The 25,035-nt window shown below is 42.4% G+C and overlaps 1 protein-coding gene across 11 annotated transcripts in view; it reads right to left on the bottom strand.

Moving 5' to 3' along the window:
- Positions 1-25,035, bottom strand: part of PPP2R2B (protein phosphatase 2 regulatory subunit Bbeta) — a 462,912-nt gene that overhangs the window by 83,265 nt on the left and 354,612 nt on the right. For 10 of the 11 annotated variants that reach the window (XM_086701139.1, XM_086701128.1, XM_025924130.2 and 7 more), the window contains 2 exons: positions 22,401-22,566; positions 16,427-16,539 (listed from right to left, as the gene is read on the bottom strand). In XM_086701139.1, the coding sequence (XP_086557265.1) occupies positions 16,427-16,539; positions 22,401-22,566 (279 nt within the window). The remainder of the gene's footprint in view (positions 1-16,426; positions 16,540-22,400; positions 22,567-25,035) is intronic. The other variant, XM_086701134.1, reaches the window with a different exon arrangement.

Raw genomic sequence — 25,035 nt, 5'->3', positions numbered from 1 at the left:
TAGAAAAGCAGTCCAATTAAGGGGAAAATTTCTGCTAGGTCAATTTTAATGTCTAATGTTGAATTTGAATTTGTGAATGTGAAACATTAATAATGAGCTTGTGTTCTCTTCTTGGTGGTGAAGACAAAGGAGAAAATAGCAAAAGAACTTTTTTTGGCTGTTTTTTAAGGAAACGTGACATGCATGGAAGGTTTTTCTTCATTGCTAATAGAAAATAAAGAGAGAAGGTCTAACATCTGACAGTGGATCCTTTGACCTAGGGAGACAATTCTGCACTTTTGGTGACTGATGGTTGGAGGGTGAGGCAGAGAATCTAAAAGAAGATTTGCCACCAGAGCCCTGAGCCAACTTTTAGCAACCTTGCGGGGAACTATTATTGTGCTATTATCCCAGAGGCCACTCACAGCAGATGGCTGCAGCTTCTTGTCTACAAAGAAGTGCTTACTGCTAAGCACATCACTTTTCTCAGCCCCGTGACAACTTAAAAGTTCACTGGTCTTTCAGAAAAGGGTGTTACAGCACGGGAACACACCTCGACTTTATCCACAGAGACTCAAATTGAGTTATTCTCCATTATCTCCTTATCTTCACTTACAGGTTTTTATTTTTTTTCCTTCTCAGAGTCTGTCATGTATGTATATATTTATGAACCTTTAATGGGTATATCCTTTAGGCCAGTGATAGGAACATTCACTGATGAGCCTTAGTATTGAGGTTGATGTGGTTAGGCAGATGAACTCTGGTCATTTGATCAAGTTAGAAGTCTCTCCCTTCCTACCTGTCCTCAGAACTGTATGCTTACAGGGGCATCTGGGTGGCTCAGTTGGTTGAGCGTCTGACTTTGGCTCAGGTCAAGATCTTGCGGTTCGTGGGTTTGAGCCCCGTGTTGGGCTCTGTGCTGACAGCTCAGAGCCTGCAGCCTGCTTAGGATTTCGTGTCTCCCTCTTTCTCTGCCTCTCCCCCGCTCATGCTCTGTCTCTCTCTCTCAAAAATAAATAAATATTAAAAAAAAAACTGTATGCTTCCATCCAAAAGCAACAACTGGGGTCTACCCATTATCTCTCTGTTGTAAGGATTCCTCATTTTCAAACTGGAGCCAGCTACCTATTATCAAATGGTTAATGCTAAAAGCCAGATCCTATGCCAGTAGTATTGTTTTCTGATAAGAAGTACTATGATGTAGGTATGTTATCGATGATAAAATAAATACTTTCAGAGCTTAATAAAAGGCCCAAAGCCTTACAATGACAGAGCTGGGATTTGAATCCAGAGCTATTACTCTAAAGACTGCTATACTAGACTTTTATACCGCTATATGAGACTCTCTCCCAGAACAGTTCCAACCGTGGGCCTCCCTCCCTTACCAGAGGGTAAGTAGAAATAAGTCAGCCTCACATTTCTTCTGGCAATAAGAACATTTTGCTCACACATTCTGAACAAACAAGCAATTATTCTGTTTTATTTTAAAGTATCCATGTGACTTGTTCCTTCAGCTCCCACATCCCTCTGTGTACTGTCTTGACTCATATTTTGGGTTTGTCCACAGAAAATAAACTGCATTTCAAAGTCCTGGGGAATTTAAACTGGCAGCCAACACATTTTGGGCTGTGTTGTGATTCTGAAGATATGCTTCTTTTTAAAATACATGAAGATGGAAAAAAAGAACAGTCCCACTGGCAAGAGGAATATGTGAGCTTGACAAACACACAGTGGCCCTTCTAATGCAGGTGCCACTGACCAAAGTCCCTTGCAAAAGCCCTGGGGACTGGGTCTATCCTGGAATGAATGAGTTTCCACCCCAGTTTTGTATACCCAGAAGAAGCAGAAGGCAGCATTTCTGTAGATGTGCTGTACAAGTTAGTAGTTTGGGTTTACTCAGGGCTTTGGGTTACTCAGGGCTTCTCCAAATGGAGTGTTCCAGGCCCTCACATTTTGCTAGCTACTTGGTAATTCAGGGAACATAAAAGGAAATGAATATTTGGCTAATGTCCAATCAATTTAAGCTTTTACATTTTTATTGAGGATCTTCAGACTTGCTGTCTTTCAATCATTTTTTTCAGTTTTATGTTGTTTTCTGTCCCTAGATATACTTTGATATCCTGGACTATGGGGGCAGCAGGGTAGCCATAGTTGATCCTTGACTATCTTGGAGATTTTTGGCCAGTGAATGGGAGAAGGAAAATGATGACAATAACCATGATTACTATGGCGATTAGAGAAATCGAGGTAAATCGAGGGCCACACATGGGAAATCGAGGGAAACTGAGGACCACACAAAGAACAAACACAATACCAAACATGCTCTCCTTTGGAGTCTGGGAAAGCTGTGGAGGCTGATCTTGTTAGATGAGTGATAAGAGCCCTCGGTAAATGCCAGAGAAGCAAATTGCCCCTTCCTGGAGCCGGTGGGCATTTGTCTCTGTCATTCCTCTGGGCACGGGGCTCCATTCTCTCTGCATGGATAGCAGAGCAAATCCTGCTTTGGAGGCAGACGAGAGCTTTTTAAATGGTTCTGCACTGCTAACCAACCTCGGTCACTTTTTTCTCTCTGGCCCAACTCTTGCATGGAAAATTGAGGTAATGATTTATATGTCGTAAGCAGTTCTGACAGGTACACTCTGTCTTGGCTTCCTCCAGCCTCAGGACTAATCGGAAGCTTATCTTTTCCTTTGTGTAATAGGGAGCTGTCAGGTTCTATGACCCTCCAAACAATTCAATCACTCACAAGAGGATTCACCTTGGAGGGAGGACGCCTTCATATTGGAGAAGGTCCGTGGAGGCCATACCCTGACATGTATCAAAACAGTGGCAGTCAAAGGGCTGGAGGGCAACATGGCCACATTGACAAGATGCCATTTGCTTCTTCAACTTAAACGCTTCCTATCTTCCAGGAACTTCCTGGTTTGTGCTGACAGCTTTTCTACCATGATGTACACCCTGTCTTGGGTGCAGAACCTTTAGCTATGTGAGCAAAGAAGGGCTGTTTCCAAAAATGACCACTGCAGAGAAGAAAGGGCTTGCACCACTCTTGGGAGGAAAGAGCAACTTCCTTAGTAAGGTCTATGATGCCCAATGGTCTGGCCATGACCTGCCTGCCTTGTCACCTGCACCTCGCTGGTACCACCTATCTCCCTGTGCTCAGACTTTCAGGCACTCTGGCCTTCATTCCATCTCCTGGTCACCTGTGCAACTTCCCACCTCATGGCCTTACTCTCTGCTCTCTCCAAATGGATCAAATTCTCTGGTCTGTTCTCCTGTGTACCATCCACCTCTCTTCTGCAGCCCCCACCTGGTGTCAGTTTCACATTAGGGGGCATTTGATTCACACCCTTTCCAACCAAAAGAGACAGTAAGATCCTTGAGGGCAGGAACTGGGCATTCATGTTCACTGCTTCAAGTCCAGGGCCTAACGTAGTGCCTGGCTTCCAGCAGGGACTCAAGAAGTACTTGAAGAATTATGGAGAAAATGAATAAGAGACCTGGGTGGGGCATCTGTTCTTAGTTGATTTGACCATTACCTAGGGCAAAGGCATATTTAATCAGGACTGACGTGACAGTCAACTGTGAGTTCATGTGCAGAGATGAGTTTACTGTCGGAAAGAACAGTGGTGACCAAATATGGCTTTGTCACTTCTGACTCAATATCTAACCTTATTAGTCCTACACTCGTTGATAATCTTATGTTCCTCTGCCACTCCCCGCCCCCTCCCTGCCCACCTCACCCAGAATGCTTTTCTCAGATGCTCTTTGAATTTGGAGAGCATATGATTTTTTTTTTTTTTTAAGTGAAGCTTTCAGATGTTTCTAAACATCTGCTTTTTGGTACCAAAATGGGATAATTTAAATTTGCACCCCTTGTGTCTAGATGTTTCAACATTAAACAGACAATGCCCTTATTTAATTCAAAGTTGCAGAACCCTAAACCCCTGAAATAATGAGAGGAAGTGGAATCACAGAGCAGATAAAAAATGCTGAGAAGGAGCTCAGGCAGAGTTGAAATATACCACAGGACTGACTGTAATACCAAGCATAGACACAGGAAGTGGGTGCCATTATGCTTTGACATAAAAGTGCATAACCACCTAGTTTCTCACTGATCATCATCCCCGTGAGGGCACACACGTCTATCTATGACTACAGATGTGGAACCTTCTTTTCATAAATGCAGATTTGACAGATGTTAAGCTACACAGAAGGAAACGTGTGAACAGCGATGTTTTCTAGATTGGCTAATGCAGCATTTCTGCCTCAAGAGGTCTTTATGACAATGGGATAAAACCTCCATTGTCAGACAGTTGAAAATCATTGCTTTTGAGAAGCCAGATACTATGGTGGTTAAGAGTGGGGGAGTCTAGTGTCAGAGGACCAGGGTGCACTCTGGTTCTGCCACTTGCTAGTGAGCAAATGTGCACAAATTGCTTTCTCTACATGGAGCAGTTTCCTCATCTGAAACGGCAACAACAGTTTTAAGCTCATGGGGTGAAGGTGAAAATTCGAGGGGAAGCATGCAAAGTGCCTGGTGCTGTATCAGGCACTAGTAAGTGCTCAGTTAATGTTAATGAACTTGAAAGTCAAGAGGGAGCCTCTATTAAGAATCGTTCCTCATCACATTCTATGGCTGGAAGGCAGTAAGAACTTAATGAAAATGCTGCCAGGTGAACCTCTCCTTGGCTTGACCCAATTCTTTCAGAGGGCATTTCCCAAAGTGGGGTCCAGAGATGTGCTATTTGAAATAACAGATCCACAAGCTGTTTGTTGTTACATCTGTGATAACATAAGAAGCTAAAGACAGAATCCAATCAATGCATGGCTTCATTCACTGATAAGGTGTGGCTATAGAAAACCAAAGTGTCCGCTGAACTAGAAAGTGGCTTGGTGATGTGATGATTCATATTCTGGTGCCTTATCTATAGACTGCCACTGGGCCAAAGACCACATTTTGAGGAGAATGTCATAAAGAAAGGGATCCCATGAACTGAGCAAAGGGCTTTTCATGGTCAATGAAGCTGGGTGGAAAATACCTCATGTATCTTTCTTAGAGTTTGACAGCATGTATCCGTATATTAAAGGTCTCGAGAAATCCTGAAATATGTCTGTTTAAATGTGTTTAAGTGAGAGTTTCCCCATATATTCTTGAGCAAGAAACATTTGTGAGAATGAATGTGTATTGGTTTTTATCACTACCTTTAACATTTTTTTGGTAAAGAACATGAGCCCAACTCATCATCTGACCACAACAAATTAAGTAAGTAAATACAAATTAACACCTTTCAGGTAGAAAATTCCTTTCTTGTGGCTCAATTATTTTATGGAAACCAAAGAATTAAATACATATTTTTTTTCCGTTTATAACCATCTCTTTTAACATGCAAGTACCCTTAGGTTTTCCTCCAACCAGTTTCTTATGTACCCAACCCCCAAAGTATCTTTCTGTACATTAACCTCTAGGGAAATATTTAAAATCTTTTTCTCAGGTAAGGACAGCAATGCAAAATGCTTACCTTTATGTACCAGGTAAAGCCTGGCTTACAACATACTAGGATCAAAGGGACTATATCTTCTATTGAACTTGATTCCAAACCCATTTGTGTTAATTATTTTCTACAAAAATCTTATGCATCATGAGCAGATGCCCTAGAATTTTTGTGAATTCAAATTAGTTCTTTGCATAAGCTGGTAGCAAAAGGGATCTAGGCATATATTTCTGATCTCTGGTTAAGTAAGTCTAACCAAAAAACAACTGCAAATCAGTTCTAGGCTTTGCTGACATTCTAAGGTTTCTTGAGCAATGCCCTGCTTGGCATTGTGCCACAAGCACTGCACGCCCACACACGCCCACATGTCACTTTAGGGATTGGCACTCACACCTCTCCTTCTAGCAACAGTGAGCCAGCACCTGGTCCAGGGACAATGTCTTTCCCATCACACTGAAAATTCAGAGAACTCCACCTGAATAATTCAGAAAATGGAGGTACTTTTCTCTTGGAATCATACAGTTGTGCTGGGATTTTCCATTTACTGTAAAAACATACAGAGAGCCCTTTAAAGGAAAAGACCAGGAAAATAATACTGATAACTTCTCTTTTGAGAAAAACCCACCTGGATCAGTGTGAATTAGGTTTGACACAGTGGAGAGATCCTTGCTTGCAGAGCTTAAAAAAGTCCATCAGCCTTCCTCGCCTGGCTAGCCTTACCACATCTCTGAAAGTCAAATGAGCTAATGACCAGAGTCAGGAAGAGAATGGCTCAGAGTCTAGAATACTGTCCTGCCTCATGACCAAGCAATCTCAAGATAAACTCTATCAGAGGCCATGGAACACTGCGATTTTCTTCACTAATGTGATTCTTTTCTTTTTCTCATGCTAGTGGACTTCTCAGCTTCCTATTGCCATTAAATATACATACGGGGAGTGGCATTTACTAGTTCCTACCACATTCCAGAAGCCATGGTAGCCTTCCAAAGGGGGTGGGAGAGAGAGACAAAGAGAACTGGATCTTAAATCAGGTATAGGAGTCTGCTTATATTTGCATTTATGTTGGATCTGATTATGACACTGTAAATGCAGCAGAACAAAGGTAGCTTTCAGATGAAAGAAGATATTTATTGTCAGTGAATACACTCTGAATCTGAGGCAGCTTTGGAGAGTCAGTATAAACACACGTTCAGAATAAAGCACAATGGATTACTGGTCTCAGCCGTAACATTGCTTTGAACATTTACAATTATATTCATGAGACTTTCCTGAAACTCTTGGTGTCCAGGTGACAGACAAGAAGGGAGGGGAGAGGAGAAAGGTAATAATGCTGACCATGTACTGTTCACAAGGCATCAAGCTACACACTGTCAGCCTGTTACTCTATTTTATTAGCATGACCTTTATAGGAAGAATGTATAGTGACTTCCATTTTACAGATGATGGCTGACAGGTGGTCAGAGCCCTAGCCCTTTCCTGCAGACACTGCAGTATAGTGTTAAAATCAGACTCTGGAGTCAGTGTGAATCTGGTTAAAAATGCGACTCTGCCTCTTAGCAGCTATAGCCTGTGGGCCAGTCACTTCAGCTCTCTGAATTAAATCTCCTTATCTGTAAAATGGGAATAACAGCACCACCCACCCCACAGGGCTGCTGTCAGGCTGTAATGAGATGCTGTTTATAATGTGCCCAGTGGAAAGTCTGGCACACAGTATGTGTTTAATTAATGTCTCAATAGTGTTAAGTTTTAGAGTACCCTGGCCATCAGATAGGCTGCCCCCTAATTCCACAAGGAGTAGGATGGGAAAATAACTTGAGTTTTACAATTATTTTTTTTTTTTTAGTTTATTTTGAGAGAGACACAGAGAGAGCGAGTAGGGGAGGGGCAGAGAGACAGGGAGAGAGGGAATCCCAAGCAGGCTCTGCACTGTCAATGTGGCGCCCACCACAGTGCTTGAATTCACAAATAGCAAGATCATGACCTGAGGTGAAATCAAGAGTTGGATGCTCAACTGACTGAGTCACCCAGGTGCCCCCAAGAACTTGAGTTTTAAAGGGCAGAACCACTCACACACAACCTCACTGACGTGCAGAAGCTTACTCCAAATCAAATCACAAATCACTTTATGGAAACTTAGTGTAGTGCCAACTTTGTTTTGATAGTAAAGATTACCCTCAGATTATCCTGTATAGAACCTTCAGGTGAGGAAGAGAGAAGACAAAGAAGACAAAGAAAATGAAACCAGAGAACCTTGACCTTGGAACGGACCTTTGAGGTCATCATGCCAATGGCCCTCGAACCCAGGTGGTCTTTGGGACTGCCCGGGATACAGCTGAGAGGGGAGAAGATCCCCTGGCTTTGCTCCTGCATGTTCAGAGTCAGTGATCTGGGGATAACTGAAGACGTTCCCAGAGTCTGATGATCATCCCTGTTTGGTAAACCGTGACCTAGTTCCATGTATCTTTCCTGCTCCACCTTCTCCCAAAACAAAATGGAAAACTCACCTGTGCCCAAGGCACCAGCAGCTTCTACAGATTCCTTGACAGGTTGTTCTCTAGAGTTACTGCTTACTCAGAGTTTGCTTTACAATGAAGAGTCAGATGAGTATACCAGATATTCTCCTTTAATGCAAGCGGAAGGAGAGTAAAAACATGAATTCAAGTCCAAACACTACCACCTACCAACTGTGTGGCCTCAGGCACATTGCTTAACCTCTCTGACTTCAGGTCCCACATCTGTAAGATGAGGTTTGTTTCAGTAGCTACATGATAGGTGTAGCTCGAAGATTAAGTCAGCCAATACAGGTAAAGTGTCCCTGGAACACAGCAAATGCTCAATCAGTGTTTGCGGCCCTTATTCCCATTCCAATGGAATTGGTTCCTTCGCCTAACACTGCACACAACTAACACTGTCTCACCAAACATTAGCCAAAGAACAGGAGAGGGACATCCACAACCCTCACCCCCAAGAGGCGAAACGTGTCAAAACACAGAGGCTTGTCAGGAGGGTAGTGCCTGAGGCTCCTGTGGAGTGCTTTCTGATCCCATAACTGAAACCCCATGACACACACAGATACAATCAGATAATGATGGCAATCAATAATGATAACAGAAATTATTATTTATTTTCATAAACACAGACTATGTGCGTCCTGCTGAGTTACACACATCACATGCCAGCATTCGCTTTCAGGGCAGTCAATCAATGGGAAATCTCAATATCCACCCGCGGAGGCAGGCAGGAGGGGGAGGGATGGAGGCAAGGCTGAGAAATGACCCCCACCAGAGTGACACATTCACACAGTTAATCTGATCCAGGGGGCCATCCGGGGGCCATTGCAGGCCTGTGAATATGGAACAGGCTTGATTGATTTTCACCGCAGTTGCTAAACTCTTCATTGTTATTTGCAACAAATATAAGGAAAGGGGAGATGAAACTGTAAAAGGATTGGATATTAAGTCCCCAGAGCAGCAATAAATCACAAAATGAAGTCTCGAAAAATTAAAAATGGGCAGGGGGAGGTTGTATGTGTGTCCTAAGAGGCCTTGGCTATCAAAGCATAAAACCAAAATTAAAACCTGGGCAGTGATGGCCGATTGCGACTCATCCTGTAACTTGCCCTAAAAGTGGCCTGGGCTCACCCATCCTCCTGGAGTGAGCATCACCATGTGGGCATCACAGAAGCAGCAAGAAAACCTGGGGTTGTGTCTGCACAAAGCACAAAGTGTCTGCTTCTCGAGCCTCAGTTTCCCCCTTTGATAATGGGGAGAATTACATCCATACCACTAGAAAGAGGAATGTATCTATTCATGTCCTTCTTGCCATCCAGGATCCTGGGGAGCATCAAATGAGACCCCCAGCTTAAAAGAATATCTATCCTTCAAGATGCATCCTGGAAACTCCATCCCAATCCTGCACCTCTTCCCTTCTGTTCTTTCCCCAACATGGCACATTTCTGTGCTCTTCTTAGGACATTTATCCTACCCAGTGTTTCTCAAAGGGTGGCCCAGGCATCTCATGCATCAGAACTACCTGGGGGTTTTCCAGGAGGGGTCTCATCAAAGACATCAGTTGGTACCATTGAGACTTCCTAAACCAGAATCCCTAGTGATAAAGCTAAGGACTGTGTGCTACAGACCATACCAGGTGCCCTTGAAGCACTCTGCAGTTTAATAACTACTGCTTCAATTAATTTCATGTTGCACCCACTTGCATTGGTCCCCTCCTTTCTCTCGAGGGAAGGGAGTGTGTTTTGCTCATCTTTGTGAGATCTACTTGGTAGTACGTACTTAGCACGGTGCTTGACACACAGTGGGCACTCAGTAAATAGGATACAAATACATTAAAAATTCTACATGTCAGATGTTATCACCCTTACTGTTGTCGGGATAATGGACCACATAATAAATAGTCCTGTGTAATGGTAACTGGTAAGACCTCTGGGGTCAGATAGACCTGCACTCCACTCTTGGCTTTGCCACTAATTATCTGTGGGGCCTTAAGCCAGTACTTACCTCCTTGAGCCTCTGTTTACACATCTGTAAAATGGGCATGATGCTTAAGGCATAGGATTGTGATGAAGAAAGAATTGTAAAACATATATTACACAGCTCAGCCCGGAGTCTGTCACTAGGGGAGGCTGAACAAATGTAGTGGCTATCAGTACACTTAAACCACTGGTCTATTTAATCAGTTCTTTAGAAAACAGATCAGGTAGTGAAACTAGTTGTTTCACAGAAAGAATCATTTCTGGGAAAACAGCTATTCTGTGTAGTCAGCCTTACTAACCCCATGACCTGTTAGCCACAATCCCTGAGAAGACCCTTTCAGAATTCAGAGCTAGCAAACGCTCTTGCTGACTGGCCATGGTTTTAGACTGTGGGTAGGGGGATATGCAAATAGCCACTAATGAGATTTGCAAACATCAGGATCATTCTATGTGGAAAAACATTAGCCTAGGAAGTCACAGGTGTGTGTCCTGAGGCTGAGAGGAAGACAGAAGTAGTCACCAGCAAAAGGTACGTGCATAAAACAGGATGTCATTTAATCTTTCTGTCTTTAATCTTTCTAAAAAACAGTGCATCCATTGTGTGCCCACCCTGTGGCAGAAAAGCCTTTGTGACCCTCACCCATGTTCCTTCCTCCCTACCAAAGTCAAGCTCATACATTAAGAAAGCTGTGCCCCTTTGGGGCGCCTGGGTGGCTCAGTCGGTTAAGCGTCCGACTTCAGCTCAGGTCACGATCTCGCGGTCCGTGAGTTCGAGCCCCGCGTCAGGCTCTGGGCTGATGGCTCAGAGCCTGGAGCCTGTTTCTGATTCTGTGTCTCCCTCTCTCTCTGCCCCTCCCCCGTTCATGCTCTGTCTCTCTCTGTCTCAAAAATAAATAAATGTTAAAAAAAAAAAAGAAAGCTTTGCCCAAGAATTCTGAGAAACACAAATAATGCAAGTGCCCTGCCCTACAATCATGAATTAGTATTTTCTTAGAAGACAGAGGCTATAAGAAATCATCATGAAAACTTGGGAGTCAGATAGACTAGGTTTGAATCCCAGTCCTGGCATTTTCTAGCCATGAGATCTTGGGAGAAATCCTTGTCTACTCTAAGACTCCGTTTCCACTTCTGTGTAATGCATTCAATTAACAAATACATGGCCGACCATGTGCCACACACTCTTCTAGGTGTTGGAGCTGCAGGAGAAAACACAACGTGGTTCCTTTCTCTTGGAGCCTACATTTGAGTGGAGGTGGAGGGGCAGCAGAAAATGGACAAACGGTTTCTCAGGTAAGGATACAAGCTAAGAAAAGAGGGGGAGGGTAAAGCCACCGAGAGTGAATGGGAAGATGTGAGTGTGCAATGTTCCCTCTGGTATTCTAGGGGAACTTCTCTGAGGGAGGAAGGCTCTGGATGGTCCAGAGAGAATAACAGAATGTCCCTGGCAGAGTTACTGTTAGAACTACTTGGTACAGAGATATGAAACGCAGCACCTGGCATATAGTAAGCATGTAATAAATGGCTATTATTATTATTATTAACATTAGCTGTAAGGAATATTTAGATAAAATCCATTAAAAAACGGGAATTCATTAGATCCCCTTTATTTTTGGGAGAGGTTACAGCAAGTCACAGCTTGGTAGATCACACCTTCTGAAATCTCTATTTGTAACTAGTTAAAAAGCATTCCAATCTGGCCTAGGTTTCCAGGACACTGGAAGCCAACCATAATGAGGTGAATAATAACTCCAGGCTCATCCTGCAGGGAGAAATATGCTAAGTGTGATTTCTCACCACTCAGCTCCCATCTGAGGCTGATGAAGTTACTTGAACTATGAGTTTCTGTTGCCTAGAAAGGGGCTCTGAGGGTTTCTTACCTCTGGGTATTGGGAGGCTGGGAAAGAAGGGCAGGAAGAATCATGCTAAGTAGAACTGCAGAAGACCTCAGGGTCATTGCTTCTGCATGCTGAGGTCAGAGATCTGGAAACTCACTGTGTATGAACGTGTGGGTAAGAAAGAAAGAGGAGTGGGTGGAAAGGGAGAGAGAGACAGACAGACACTATCCTAGAATAATAATGGCACTAATTAAGAAAAAACATTTCAAATCCTCAAATGTCTGTGTCCAAGTGTAAGATTTTTAGTCCCAGCTCTGGAATAACCAGTTGGCAGACAATGGACAAGTCACTTCTCTGAGTCTGCACCAGGCTTAAGGGCTCAGGTCCAAGAGCAAAGTAGGTCAAGATTTGATTCTTAGCCCTGTATGATCTTGGGCATATTACTTAACCTCTCTGAGCTTCATCTGTACAATGAGTATTTAATGGCGAACCATACGTCATGTGGTAGCTAGTGCAGAAAGAATGTGCAGTATGATGCATGGGATATAATAAATGCTCAATAAATACTAGATGCCAGCATTTTCACCGGCCAAATACTTATCCTTTCTCACTGGCTATTCTGAAGATGAATCAAGGGATTAGGTGAAAAAAAAAAAAAAAACACTTTGTGATATAAATGGCATTTTATAGCTATAAGGTGTTATTATTAAATTATCATTATGATTATTGCTTTCAATGTTATGATGCTGAGCAGGAGATATGGTTTTCACAGAAGTGCTTCTCATAGTCTCTTTGGGTAATGAGTGACTGGATTGAAAAAGCTATCTTCCATGAAAAAAGGGAAAAAAAAATAGCCACATTCTTGCTTTGAAAAGCTGAGCCTCCTAGCTGAAACAGATCAGGTTCATTACTCAATGAGGATTAATTAGCTGTCGGGTATTATTAAACGTTCTCACTCTCAAGATCCACATAGAACTGGAAACTATGAAAGTGAGCGAGAGGTAATCATTAGACAGGGAAGGGGGGAAAAGCTACAAATGCTGGTAATGCAAATTTTGAGAGAGGAGCATGTTAGTAAAATACAGGCTGATTAATATCACGTCAGCTCATTTTCTGTTTGGAGTCACTGTTCTGAATCCCAGGTCTTCAGAGTTGCTTGGGTTTTTTTTTTCTTCTACTACTGGGATCAAAAAGGAAAGGAGGCTGGCCTTTTCAGTGTTTTCATCCAAGAATGCTGCAGGGTGGATGACTACACCGAAACACAGTATATTTGAAAGCCTAGGAAAGTAGATGGGGTGAAATCGAATATGGGTAATTACAATATTATAGCAAATGTGTCTCTCAGGTTGGTACAATAACTATTGAAATGATTGAAAAGTAGCAGAGGCTCATAAAAAATGATAGCTCAGGGATACCTTAAAAGATGATAGAATCCAGTGACCACAGACCTACTATCTTAACTATAGGGGCTTGTGTTAAAGATGTCCATTCCTCAAGATCACTCAATTTGCTAAAGGGAATCACTGGGGCTGGGGCCCAGGGATCTGAATTTGTAACTAGGACCATGGATACAAAAGCACGGACTATGCAGTCCTCTGTGTGGCAGCTTAGAAACTAGCATGGAGAGAAGAAATGTGATTCACTGGCCCAGGGTCACACAACTGGTTAAGAAGAAAGCAAGAATCAGAACTGGGGTTTTCAAACTTCCAGCCACACCTCAAGGCTTCCTTCCATGTCTGGTATGTACAAAATCTACTTCATAACATCACTGTCTCACCGTAGGGAGAATCTCTGCTCTAAAGGAAACATGCACATAGGCCTTCTCTTCATCATGGGGACAACATCTCTGAGTAGCTAACCACAGATGTATGAAGTCCCATAGGATGCCACAGCCAACAGGAATTCATTGTGGGAACTACAGATGGCATCTGAGAAAGTCCATTCACAGAGAAAACAAGGACAAGGTGACATGTGGGCAGAAGTTCATGTCGTGAACCCCCCAGTGGCACCTAAGCCATCTGTGTTCCTTACAGGATTGCAAAGTTCCAAGGGGCTACAGATGGTTCTTACTCCCTTTGGATAGGCAGCAGACTGTCTGCCACTTATTAGACATCAGTGAAGAGTTTGTGGAATGAATACCACCGTATAAAAAGTATATGAAAAGGACAAGAATATACATTTTTTCCTGTCAGTAGGGAGTAGTAACAGCCATGATAATGATAATGATGAAGATAATATTAAACGGCCAGCAGGGAACTAATATTATCGAGTGTTACGTGTGAGTGACATTGCACCGGCTAACATTTCATCACGCACAATAGAGCATGGGGTCCTTGCAAAACTCCTGGGAAGCAGTGAATCCTTGTAATACACATGGGACTTTGGAGGCATAAAGAGTTTGGTTCATATGACCAACGTCCCTGGCTGGAAAGCAATAGAGCCAAACTTCTAATCCAGGGCAGACTGACTCAATGTCCATACTCTTCACTACTCAACCCTCAGGTCTGCAAAACCTCTGAGCATTTAGACCATCAGCCCACTCTGATACAGAGGACTTGCATGGCCATTCTTCAGGCGGAGGAAGCAGGTTGATGAGACGAAGCTGAGAAGCCAATGCTTGTTTGCTCAGAAGAAGCTCAAAGAAAAACTAGGTAACCACAAATACTGGGTAAACACATGATAGCCTAGCACTGTGGCCAGCACTGAGCCTGTGCTCAAAAAGTACCCACTGAATAAAGAGAGGAACAAATGAATTAATGAATTAATGAACAAATAAACAAGCAAGGTAACCAGGCACATGCTGATCCTTCAGTTCCCATATCTGCTTCTCAACCCATGGTGACAACCTCTTTTCCCTACATGTACTGCACTGTCTCTCTGATCTCAGTTTTTGGTCTTTAGTAGGGCAGCTGGTATCTGAAAACACATATTTGAAAGGTTTGAAAGTCCCTTGGGGCTAGGGCTGGTCTCAAGATGTGGATCTGGGAATGCTGTACCATTCACAGTATGCACATCTAAAACCAAACTCACCACCGAGCCCTGAACCACTTTACCTTGTATTTAGAGAGCCTTCCCTTAAAAGTTTGCTCTGAGAAATACATTTCTTAAAAATTTTTATTAAAAAAAATTTTTGTAAGGTTTATTTATTTTTGAGACAGAGAGACAGCATGAGCGGGGGAGGGTCAGAGAGAGAGGGAGACACAGAATCTGAAGCAGGCTCCAGGCTCTGAGCTGTCAGCCCAGAGCCTGATGCAGGGCTTGAACTCATGAACAGTGAGATCATGACCTAAGCCGAAATCAGACGCTCAACCAACTGAGCCACCAAGGCACCCCTATTTATTTTTGAAAGAAGAGAGAGAGAGAGAGAGAGAGAGAGAGAGAGAGAGAGAGAGAGACAGCGAGTGCAAAAGCAGGGGATGGGCAGAGAGAGAGGAAGAGAGAGAATCCCAAGCTAATAGCACAGAGCCTGACAGGAGGCTGGATCCCACAAATTGAGAAATGATGACCTGAGCTGAAATCAAGATTTGGACGCTTAATCGACTGAGCCACCCAGGTGCCTTGAGACATCCATTTTTTAAAAAAAATTGTTTTTAGGTTTATTTATTTATTTTGAAAGAGAGAAAGAGAGAGCAAGCATGAGCAGAGGAAGGGAGACAGAGAAGAGAGAGAGAATCCCAAGCAGGTTCCACACTGTCAACGCAGAGCCTGACATGGGGCTCAATACCACAAACTGTGCAATCATAACCTGGGCCAAAATGAAGAGTCAGATGCTTAACTGCCTGGGCGACTCAGGTGTCCCCAGAAATCCATTTTTAATACCACTTTCCTATGAGACCTTTTCTGATCTCTAGAACCAAATATAATTTCTTTACCCTTTGATCAAACTGTAACTCTCAGACACTAACTGCATTTAACTTACTCTATTTACTGTCATAAGCATTTTTATAGGAGACCTCCAAATCCTTTCCTTACCAGACTGTGACTTTCTGGAGGGCAGAAAGGGAGCTACTCAGACTGATAGCAGAGATCATATACTGACTACCAGCCATGGAAGGAGGGCACATTTTTAGTGAAGTATGAGGTTCACTGTTTAAAGTTTAGTAAGTATGAGGTTCACCGTTTCACAGACAGAGAAACTAAACACAAATTGCATGACTCAAGTTCAAAAGGGTTAGGTGACTACGTGAGATTCTACGGAGTGGCAGAATTCAAACCCAGGCCTATGAGATCCAGAAGTTCACGTTCTGAACGATGAAACCCCAGCTTGCCACATGGGTCATCCCATCCCCTATGCCTTGAGTACAGAAACATTTTATAGAACATGAGCACACAGAGACTAAGCATATAGTAACTCATGGCAGTGGCCACGTGGGCGAGTCCTAGGGGGTTAAAAGAAATGCATGAATCTGTAGTCATCAGAGCCTGGCCCCTGTCTTGCCCCCCACCCCCCCATCTGCCACCAGACACTCAGACAGGTCGAGCTCCCATTTCACCTCCTTTACTCACATGTTATAGTTGCAACCAACCTCTAGCAGCAACCCACATGCGGCTGAACCCAGGAACCCTTCCCCTGAGCCTGGTGGCCAAGAGAAGTGATAGGCAGTGGCCAAAGCTGCCGCTGGGCTCACCCGCAAGGTTGTGATGGTGGCAGGATCCCGGAGCCGGCCCTCCTCATCTTTCAGGTTGTAACCTTCTGGCCTCTTATCACGCTCGCTGACTTTCCACAGCTTCACAGTTTTATCTGTGGAGGGCAACCAGAGCAAATAAAAATTACAGTGAAAATGAGCTTGAAAAGGAGTCTTCTATGTGGATGGTGGGGGGCGGGGGTTGGGGAGCAGGGAGAGGTGGAGGTAAGGATGGAAGGAAATGCTACAGAAGCTGGTTCATATCAAGGGTTCTGAGCATAAATCTCACATCATTGGAAGGCAGAGCTCATGTTTCAAATCAAAAGTATACACTGTGCTGAGACCAATGGTTTTCCTGACGATGGCCTATGAAATTTAGAGCTTACCTGTTATTTTGGTTCATTCAGTAAAAATATTTATTGAACACTGAATCAGAGCAGCTACATATACAGAATTAGCTATGTAACTATGTTATCAGCATTTGCTATGGAAAATGTATTTAATATTCACAATAACGCTGAGAGGTAGATATTCCCATTTCAGTCCCATCCCACCAAGCACTTTCTTACCATGACCTGAAAGGCCCTCCGCGAGCCACGCCTGGAGTTCCTCATTCTTTCTGGTCTTACCCTGTGAGCCCCAGTCACCCTGCGCTCCAGCCATATGGCTTCTTTATAGCTCCCTGTTCACATTATCCCCACTCCAGCCTTAGGCTTCCCACGAGCTGTGCCTTTAGCCAGGAAGCCTTCTACCTCCTCGTCACGTGACTTGTTCCTTCACTTGGCTCTATTTGTGTCCCACGCTCAGAGGGGCCTTTCTGAATCAACCTGCATCAAAATGTCCCCACCATTCTCATGCTGCTCTCCCTGCTTTATGTTTCCTCCTAGAACGTTTCGCTATCTGACAACATTTTTGTTATGCCTCCCTGACTATAACATAAAATCCCTGGAGGCAGGGATTCTGTCTTTTTCATCACTACACATCCAGCACCTGTAACAGTGCCTGGGACACAGAAGATGTTCAACAAATATTAGTTGGGTGAAAGAATGAACCCCATATCTACACAGTGCATCTTGCTAGCAATACTCAGAGATAGAAAATGGTAGGATCATTCATCAAAATGCTCCTCTCCCATTGCAGTCTCCAGGCTTGGAGTCCCCAGCTGGAAACGACCTTTTGCAACTGTGTTCTGTTCCAGCACTTTACAGTACTTGCTGATACCTGTAATTCTCCACTGATAAAACAGGGCAAGATCTCCAATGTCTACAGGGGTGAGGTGGGCCAGGTGAATGAGTGAGAGGGGCTGAGGGCTTGGAAGGCAGGAGATGGTGAGCTCCATCTGCAGCCTTTCGATCTGTTTCCTAAGAAGATGTGTTTGGGCCAAACAGACCGTATGTGTGGGTCACGTGCCCTTTGCAGGCTTTCCTGAACAGGTCCTGCATTCATTATTTGTGCTTGCTCTAGCTTTTCTTGTGCAGGGCAGGGACTCAAAAGCCTTCTCTGTATCTTCCTCTGCCTGCACAGGGTTGGCTTTGGAACTAGACAAGCTTGGGCCTCACCCCAACTCCAGCCAGCCGCGTGGCCAAGGGCCAGGATTCCTGCGTAGTAGGTGCCCAGTATCTCTTCAGTGAGAAACAAATGGGCGCAATAGTTTTTTCAGGAAAAAGAGTACAGAATGCCTAATTAAATCTGAACTTCAGATGAAGAGCAAACGACTTTTTAGTATAAGTATGTCTCAAATATTTCAACCTTACAAATAAAGACACTTAACTTCTCTATGCCTTAGTTTCTTAAATTGTGATTTGGAGAAACAGTGTCTTCCTCATGGGGCTCTTAGAAGGACTGAATGAAACCCAGTGTTTAACGTAGGGTTGGGGTGTCTAATAATGGTTGACAAATAGCAGCTGTTACTCGAATTCGCAAAGTGGCCAACTGTTCTTTGACGACAACCTGTTGCTCTGACAGCATTAGCTTCATCCCGTGATGATGTCAGCACACCCTGTTTCTTCCATAATACTGTTGGAAGAAGAGCCACACCTCACCCAGCCTGTCCCAGGGTTCCCTTTCTCCTTTGCCCCCTCATCTCACTTCCCCATGTCTCCCCACCAAATGCCTCGTCCGCAGAGGTTTGACATGCATCCCATCCTGAGGTAGGCTTTCAGCAACAATTTGGCTACTTTAACAGGTAAGTGCCCCTGTCTCCTGTTCTCTGGGGAGGACTCAGGCTGGTCACGTCTACTGGCACACGTGGCATGGCGGCCAAGTGTAAGATTGGTGTGCTCTGAACTGTATGCCCCCTCTGGCTTGTACTGGGACGGAAGGCAAGGAAGCCTTTCCTAGATACTGAGTTGAATTCAGATCGTCCTATCTGTATGCCAACGTTCCTCTGGGCCTCCCTTCTCTGGATATCCTGCTATAATACTGCACTGCATGTTAGGGTCAGAAACTGAAACAGAGGCCATATTTATACAGTCACTTGATTAGTGACTGGTCAGCTGTGACTCAGAACAACACAGACCAGTGACTTTTAACACCAAATACTTTCTACTGCTTGGCTTTGGAATATATCCCGTCCCGTTTGCAAGGCAATTCTTCTGTTTTTCTTATTACGAATGACACATTGCTACACGGAGAAATCATAGGTAAAACACAAAAAGCAAGAATCAACTATACCTCCTCCAGTCAGGGACAATATCTGTTTTGCACAGATATTTGCAGTATTTTTTTCTATGCATTTTTGGGGGATGGGTACGAACCTATTGTAAGACTGCATGTACTGGTTTTGTATTCTCTCATTTTATCCTTCTTTCATTATACATGTGGTAAATATAATTGCAAAAAATGAAAATAAGCTGGAAAGTAAAAAAATAAAATAAAATCTCCCTCAATTCCACTAGACAAAGATAACTATTAGGGAAATTTTGTGCACATCCTTTTGTTACATTTGATGTGTAATTATACAACCTTTTCATATATGTAACATGCTATGCATAGTTTATAATATGCCTTTTCCTAACCATATCTACCCATATTAACATATATTCCTATAAAAATATAATTTATAATAGTAAGAATTTGTTAACAATTAAAGTTCTACTATTGGGAGATTTATCAGTAAATTAGAAAAATGATACAAGGAAATGCCATGCAGTCGTTGAAAATGCAGTGGTATTTTAGAAGAACATTTAACAACTAGGAAGATATTTCTGTGGTTAAGTGTTATATTATTAAGGAAAAACATCTTGTTTCAGAACAGCTTATAGAATAATCACATTTTCATTAAGAAGCAAAAAGATTTATCCATTTATCCACATCTCTGCTTTTTATCGTTAAAAGACATTAATAGCAGTTCTCTCTTGGTGTAAACACTTTAGTATCTTCATTTTGCTTCTCAGTATTTTCTAAAAAATTTTTCTTTTTTTACAATGAGCACATACTTCTTTCATAGCATGCAAAAACAAATCAATTATACCTTTCCCTCTCATCATAAGTATTAAAACAGAAGTAGAAAGCTAGATAAAGCAAGGTGTTTTCACCAGGCAAATATTTTCAAAGTCTAGATTGAAAATTGAGCGTTGGTTTTACTTTTCATTAAAAATGGTAAAGTTGACAAAATATGCTTGTAGAATGTAAAACTGTACCCAACTATAATGAGATAAGTACAATTTTTTTAAAAAGATAATTGATGCTGAATTCAATCCAATTCCCTATGGCTGGGTTGCCTGGAGTCATTCTCGACTTTATTATCACACAATTTTTCTTGACTCAGTATCTCGAAGCTTTGTGGATAAAAAAAGTCGAAGGAACATGTGGCTGTTACTGTGAGTAATGACTTTTCTTTTTTCTGGCTGGCTCTCTGAGTAGTTTATCATTACTTGTGGCAGCTTTTAAACACAATCTTATCATCTATCTTCATTTTCTCTTTTGTACAGTAATTCCAATTGTCTTTCATTAATTTTTGCATGTTAACCTATTTGGCTTGAGGGGAATTCTCAACCTCAATATTAGTATAAAAAAGAAAATTGTGAAAGAACATGGGAATTTTTCTTCTAAGAATCATTTTGAGATGCTTTTGGCATATGAAATAGCATCCCAAATGGGAAGATAATATCCTTGTTAATCAAAAAACTATTTAAAAACTCAATTAACAGAACATTATGCTATATAATTAATCTTCATTGCATATCAACGATTTCCTTCCCATCCCCCCCACAAAGCAGTTAATAAGTCTTTGAATTTTATAGTAATAATCAATAGGGTCAGTTTCATAATATCAAGTAAGCTAGCCATAGAAGATAATCAGACACTTTTCCTCTGCCTGAAATAATTAAGTCAAAATCATCAGAAGTCTCTTTTATTCTCAAGTGTTGGGTATGCAGAGCCTTTGAGTAAAATTTCAACAGCAAAACAAAACAAGGAGGAGAAGAAGGAGAAGGAGGAGTAGAAAGAAGAAGAGGAAGAGGAAGAAGTATTCATGTGGTCTGACTTTCAAGAAATCAGGGTTGAAAAAAGTAAACCCAACAATACATACAGTTCTGAGAAAAAATTAAATGACTTAGAATCTGAGATAAGCTATCCTTGAATAAGCCTACAGTGGCTGTTTCAGAAGTGCCATGTTTTAAATTTCTACACTGGGTTTATAACCAAAGGATTTTTGGTTCACATGTGTTAAAAGGATACAAGGAACAAATTTACAAGACACTCAAAATGCACAATCCAAAATTAATCATGATAAAGCTTTCTGTGTGTTTCCTTTCAGTCTTTATAAATGTTTTTTTTTTGTTTGTTTGTTTTTTTTAAATTTTTTTTTTCAACGTTTATTTATTTTTGGGACAGGGAGAGACAGAGCATGAACGGGGGAGGGTCAGAGAGAGAGGGAGACACAGAATCGGAAACAGGCTCCAGGCTCTGAGCCATCAGCCCAGAGCCTGACGCGGGGCTCGAACTCACGGACCGCGAGATCGTGACCTGGCTGAAGTCGGACGCTTAACCGACTGCGCCACCCAGGCACCCCTATAAATGTTAATATATGTTTGATCATATTATATACCTATGAGCATTACCCTGTAAGTGTTGGGGATAGACAAAAAGCAAACCCCTTGCTTCCTGATTTACATTTACACGTATAGCCCTTGTAGACAGACTCACACAGATGAAATGAATCACTTCCCAGCTTATTTGCTTGGTAGGGGGTTTTCAATTTTTATACACTAATCCTCTTAATTTTTATGCTATTCAATTAGTTCCCTTTACCATATGATTTTATTCTGAATTGTTCTGAGAATGGATGGCTTCTTTCAGAAGGGTATTATGAGCCTTTAGGGCAGGTAATTTCACTGTATAAAGGTTTACCAAATTCACATGAAATTTGTCTCTCTATTCAACCCCCACGTCCTTTCTCTCTGACCTACTGATATTAACTCCCCCTAAAATAATAAATGATATAAGAAGAGAATGGGGGAAGAAAGAGAAAGAAGCCACTTCTTGGTCTATACTTTGGAAGGGTCCACCCCTCTTCTTCTTGACCAAGAATTTGATGGTGTAAGAAGACACAAACATCTCCTTTATAAACCCCACATACATTCAGGGATTAATAATTTCTAATCAGTATGCCAAACGCATAGGGATGGCATGTTGAGTTTTCCGAAATGTGTTCCCAGAAAAACACTTAGTGAATCTTAAGAAAGGAAGTCAGATTCTAAACAGACCTAAAACTAATCTCTACTAACCAAAAGCTGGAGATCATGGGTCTCACCTAATTCGGTTATAAATTTGTTGTTTTTAAAAAGAATACCTGCTATGTACTGAGGGCTTACTCTATGCCAGGCACTCTGGTAGGCACCTTGCAAATATTGTTTCTAAGTTGTTCAAATAGCTTAAAAGGTAAAAGAAAAACTGAACCCAGGAAAGATTGAAATATGTGGTTTGCTGACTGCATCTCTGCAAATACCAAACAAGCAAAGTCACCTCCACATACCATTAGTAGACAGAAGGAAGTAGGCTGCGTTCTGCTGAGGGAGCCATCTTATTTTATTGATTTTTTCTTCTATTTCTAAACTCTTCAGGTAATCGAACTCGGGTTCATGGCTCTGGAATGTGCTGTAAACATTGTATTCACCCCTACGATGAACCTGATTTTTACTCTGTAGGAAGGGAAAAAGAACAGACACACACACACAACACACACAAAAGATGAAATCACATAAGCCAACTGCAAATTTGCCAAGTGCTTCTTTTTCTGGGCAGAGACATGGGTAGGGATGGGCCGGTCATGTCACTGTAGAATGAGGGCAGACCCATGGCAACAAGTTTACCTTAGCTGAGTGACCTCCACAGCATTTGATCATGTACCCCTATTGGTGAATATTGGCACCTCCTATATACATACATTTATAAATTATATACATGAACTTCGGTACTAATATATGGTATACATAACATATACGTAAAAATTGATGTTAAAATAGGACACAATTTCAAAAATACATATAAATAGATATTCTAATATTTTTTTTTTACATCTTAATGGATGTCTTGGACACGCTCAGGACTGATCTATCCCACACTGATGTCCACAGTGACATACATCAGTCCCTCACAAAGACTATAAAACCATGGCATCTGCACGTGTTGCTGGCCATTTAAAATCTCACCAGAACCTCACAGAGTCTCTGAGAAGTAGGGAGGGTGGGGAAATGGACAGAAAAAGTTGAGAGGTAGTAAAATGACCTCTCCGGGTCACACAGCTTATACACAGCAGATCTGGGCATCAGATCTCCCCCACCCCTTTTTTCCCCCCCCTCGTGTAATTGACAAAACACACTTGAGTGCAGAGATGCCACATGAACCCTTAGGAAATTTATCAGGCTCTATTTGCAGCTTTCACCCCTCCCGATTATGCACAGTGCAAACAGGAGGAACTAGGTAAAGAATGCGGTAACGAAAATTAGAGAAGAGAATCTGCAGAAGGGGTTGGGGCAGAAGAAGTGTGGAGAGGAGGAAAAAGAGGGTGTTAAAGAAAGAGAAGAAGGGGAAAAAGAAAAGACAGGTTTTATTTCAGGGGTTTTAGGACCTTATTACCAGGAGCTTCCAGATTCAGGCTTTGGAAAACCACGCTTGCAAATTCAAATTCAGGCCTTATTGAACATGTGTTGTAAGAGTCTGACTCTGAGGATTAAGACTCCATTAAAAAAATTATATTTCTGGATGGATATTGACCATTCAAACCAAAATCTCCACTTACTCCATCTGATGGGTGATGGTGCTGATGCCGTGTTCGATGTATTTGCGGGGCACTGAGGTTCCTACGAGCAAATTTGCCAGGAACGTGACTTGTGAGAAGTCATGCACAGAGGTCGGGCCCGGGGCGGGGGTGGGGGGGGTGGGGGGGGGTGCAGCGGGCCTGTTGTCACCTGGCTTTGTTTCTCAGGCTTAGCGTTCATCCCAACCACAAAGCCACTGAACGGTATGTTTCTCTCCTCGACATTTATTTTTTTATTGAACAAAACCACTCTCCTTTGGAAAATGTGTCCCCCTTCATTCTACCAATGAATCATGCTTCCTAAATGTTTCAGTCCATTAAAATAGGTGAAACCTATAAATAGCTAACGGAAATCGTGGTGCGGAATATTCTTGGCAACACTCTGCCTTGGGTAATTTATGCTAAATGGCTGCTCCGGTTCTTCTTTATCATCACTATGAACCTAATTGGATTTTTTTTTTTAAACTGAAGGTCTTAAAAATCAGTTTTAAAAGGACTTTAAATGCTGATATCCTGCTTACTACAGAGACAGCCAGTCCACCTTAACAATAAATTTATAAGAGTGTTGATTTGCTACCATCCAAATCAGACTGTCAAGTGTGTGTATCATGTGCCAGACCAATTAGCACTAGGCAGTTCTGGAAAAGCAGGAAAAATTCCAGGTCACGAAGAGCTATTAGTTTCCACTTGCCAACCACATTTTCGTTGTTTCCAGGGCCAATGGAATAGGCTGGGTGCCTGATTTAATGCTGAACACTTGAATTTATACAGAACCCCGAGGGATTATGATGCCCTTATAGAAATTAATTGCAAATAATGTGCAATTACCAAATATATCACCTCTAAATGAGGCTTTCCTTTTTTTTGGGGGGGGGAGGTGTAACATAAATGGCTTTGAGGCACAGAGGAGGTTTAAATTGCTAGGGAAGTCTCTTGTGGAACCTTCCTCCCGCACTGGGCCTCCCCCCTACTCTGTGCTGGTGATTCTCTGAGGCGGGAACAGATGGGAGAGGTCCTAGAACAGGCACCGGCCTGCTGGAAGCTCCAGGACCATGCCAGGGAGACCCAGGAAATCAGATTGGGACATAATTTCATTCTGGCAAAACAGAAGCGGACACCAAAAAACTCAATTATATGAAAAAGAGAAACAATTCCTACTGGAGTTCAAGTCTCAGGAGGAAATGGGATTTTTGAGATTCAATGCACTCCAAGTTCGATCTCCTGCTCAGAATGCATGCAGCACTGAGCTCCAGGGACCTCTGCATCACCTATAGAAAAACATATGCCACGGGCATTGCTCAGATGTCATTTTGTGGGATTTCACTCCCTTTGGTAGGGTGAGCTATCACTG

This window comes from Puma concolor, chromosome A1, assembly GCF_028749965.1.
Source record: "Puma concolor isolate L17-30 chromosome A1, mPumCon1.1.hap2, whole genome shotgun sequence".
Taxonomy (NCBI): Eukaryota; Metazoa; Chordata; class Mammalia; order Carnivora; family Felidae; genus Puma; species Puma concolor.
Note: the sequence above shows the minus strand (reverse complement) of the source record. Positions and strands in the feature narration are given on the sequence as shown.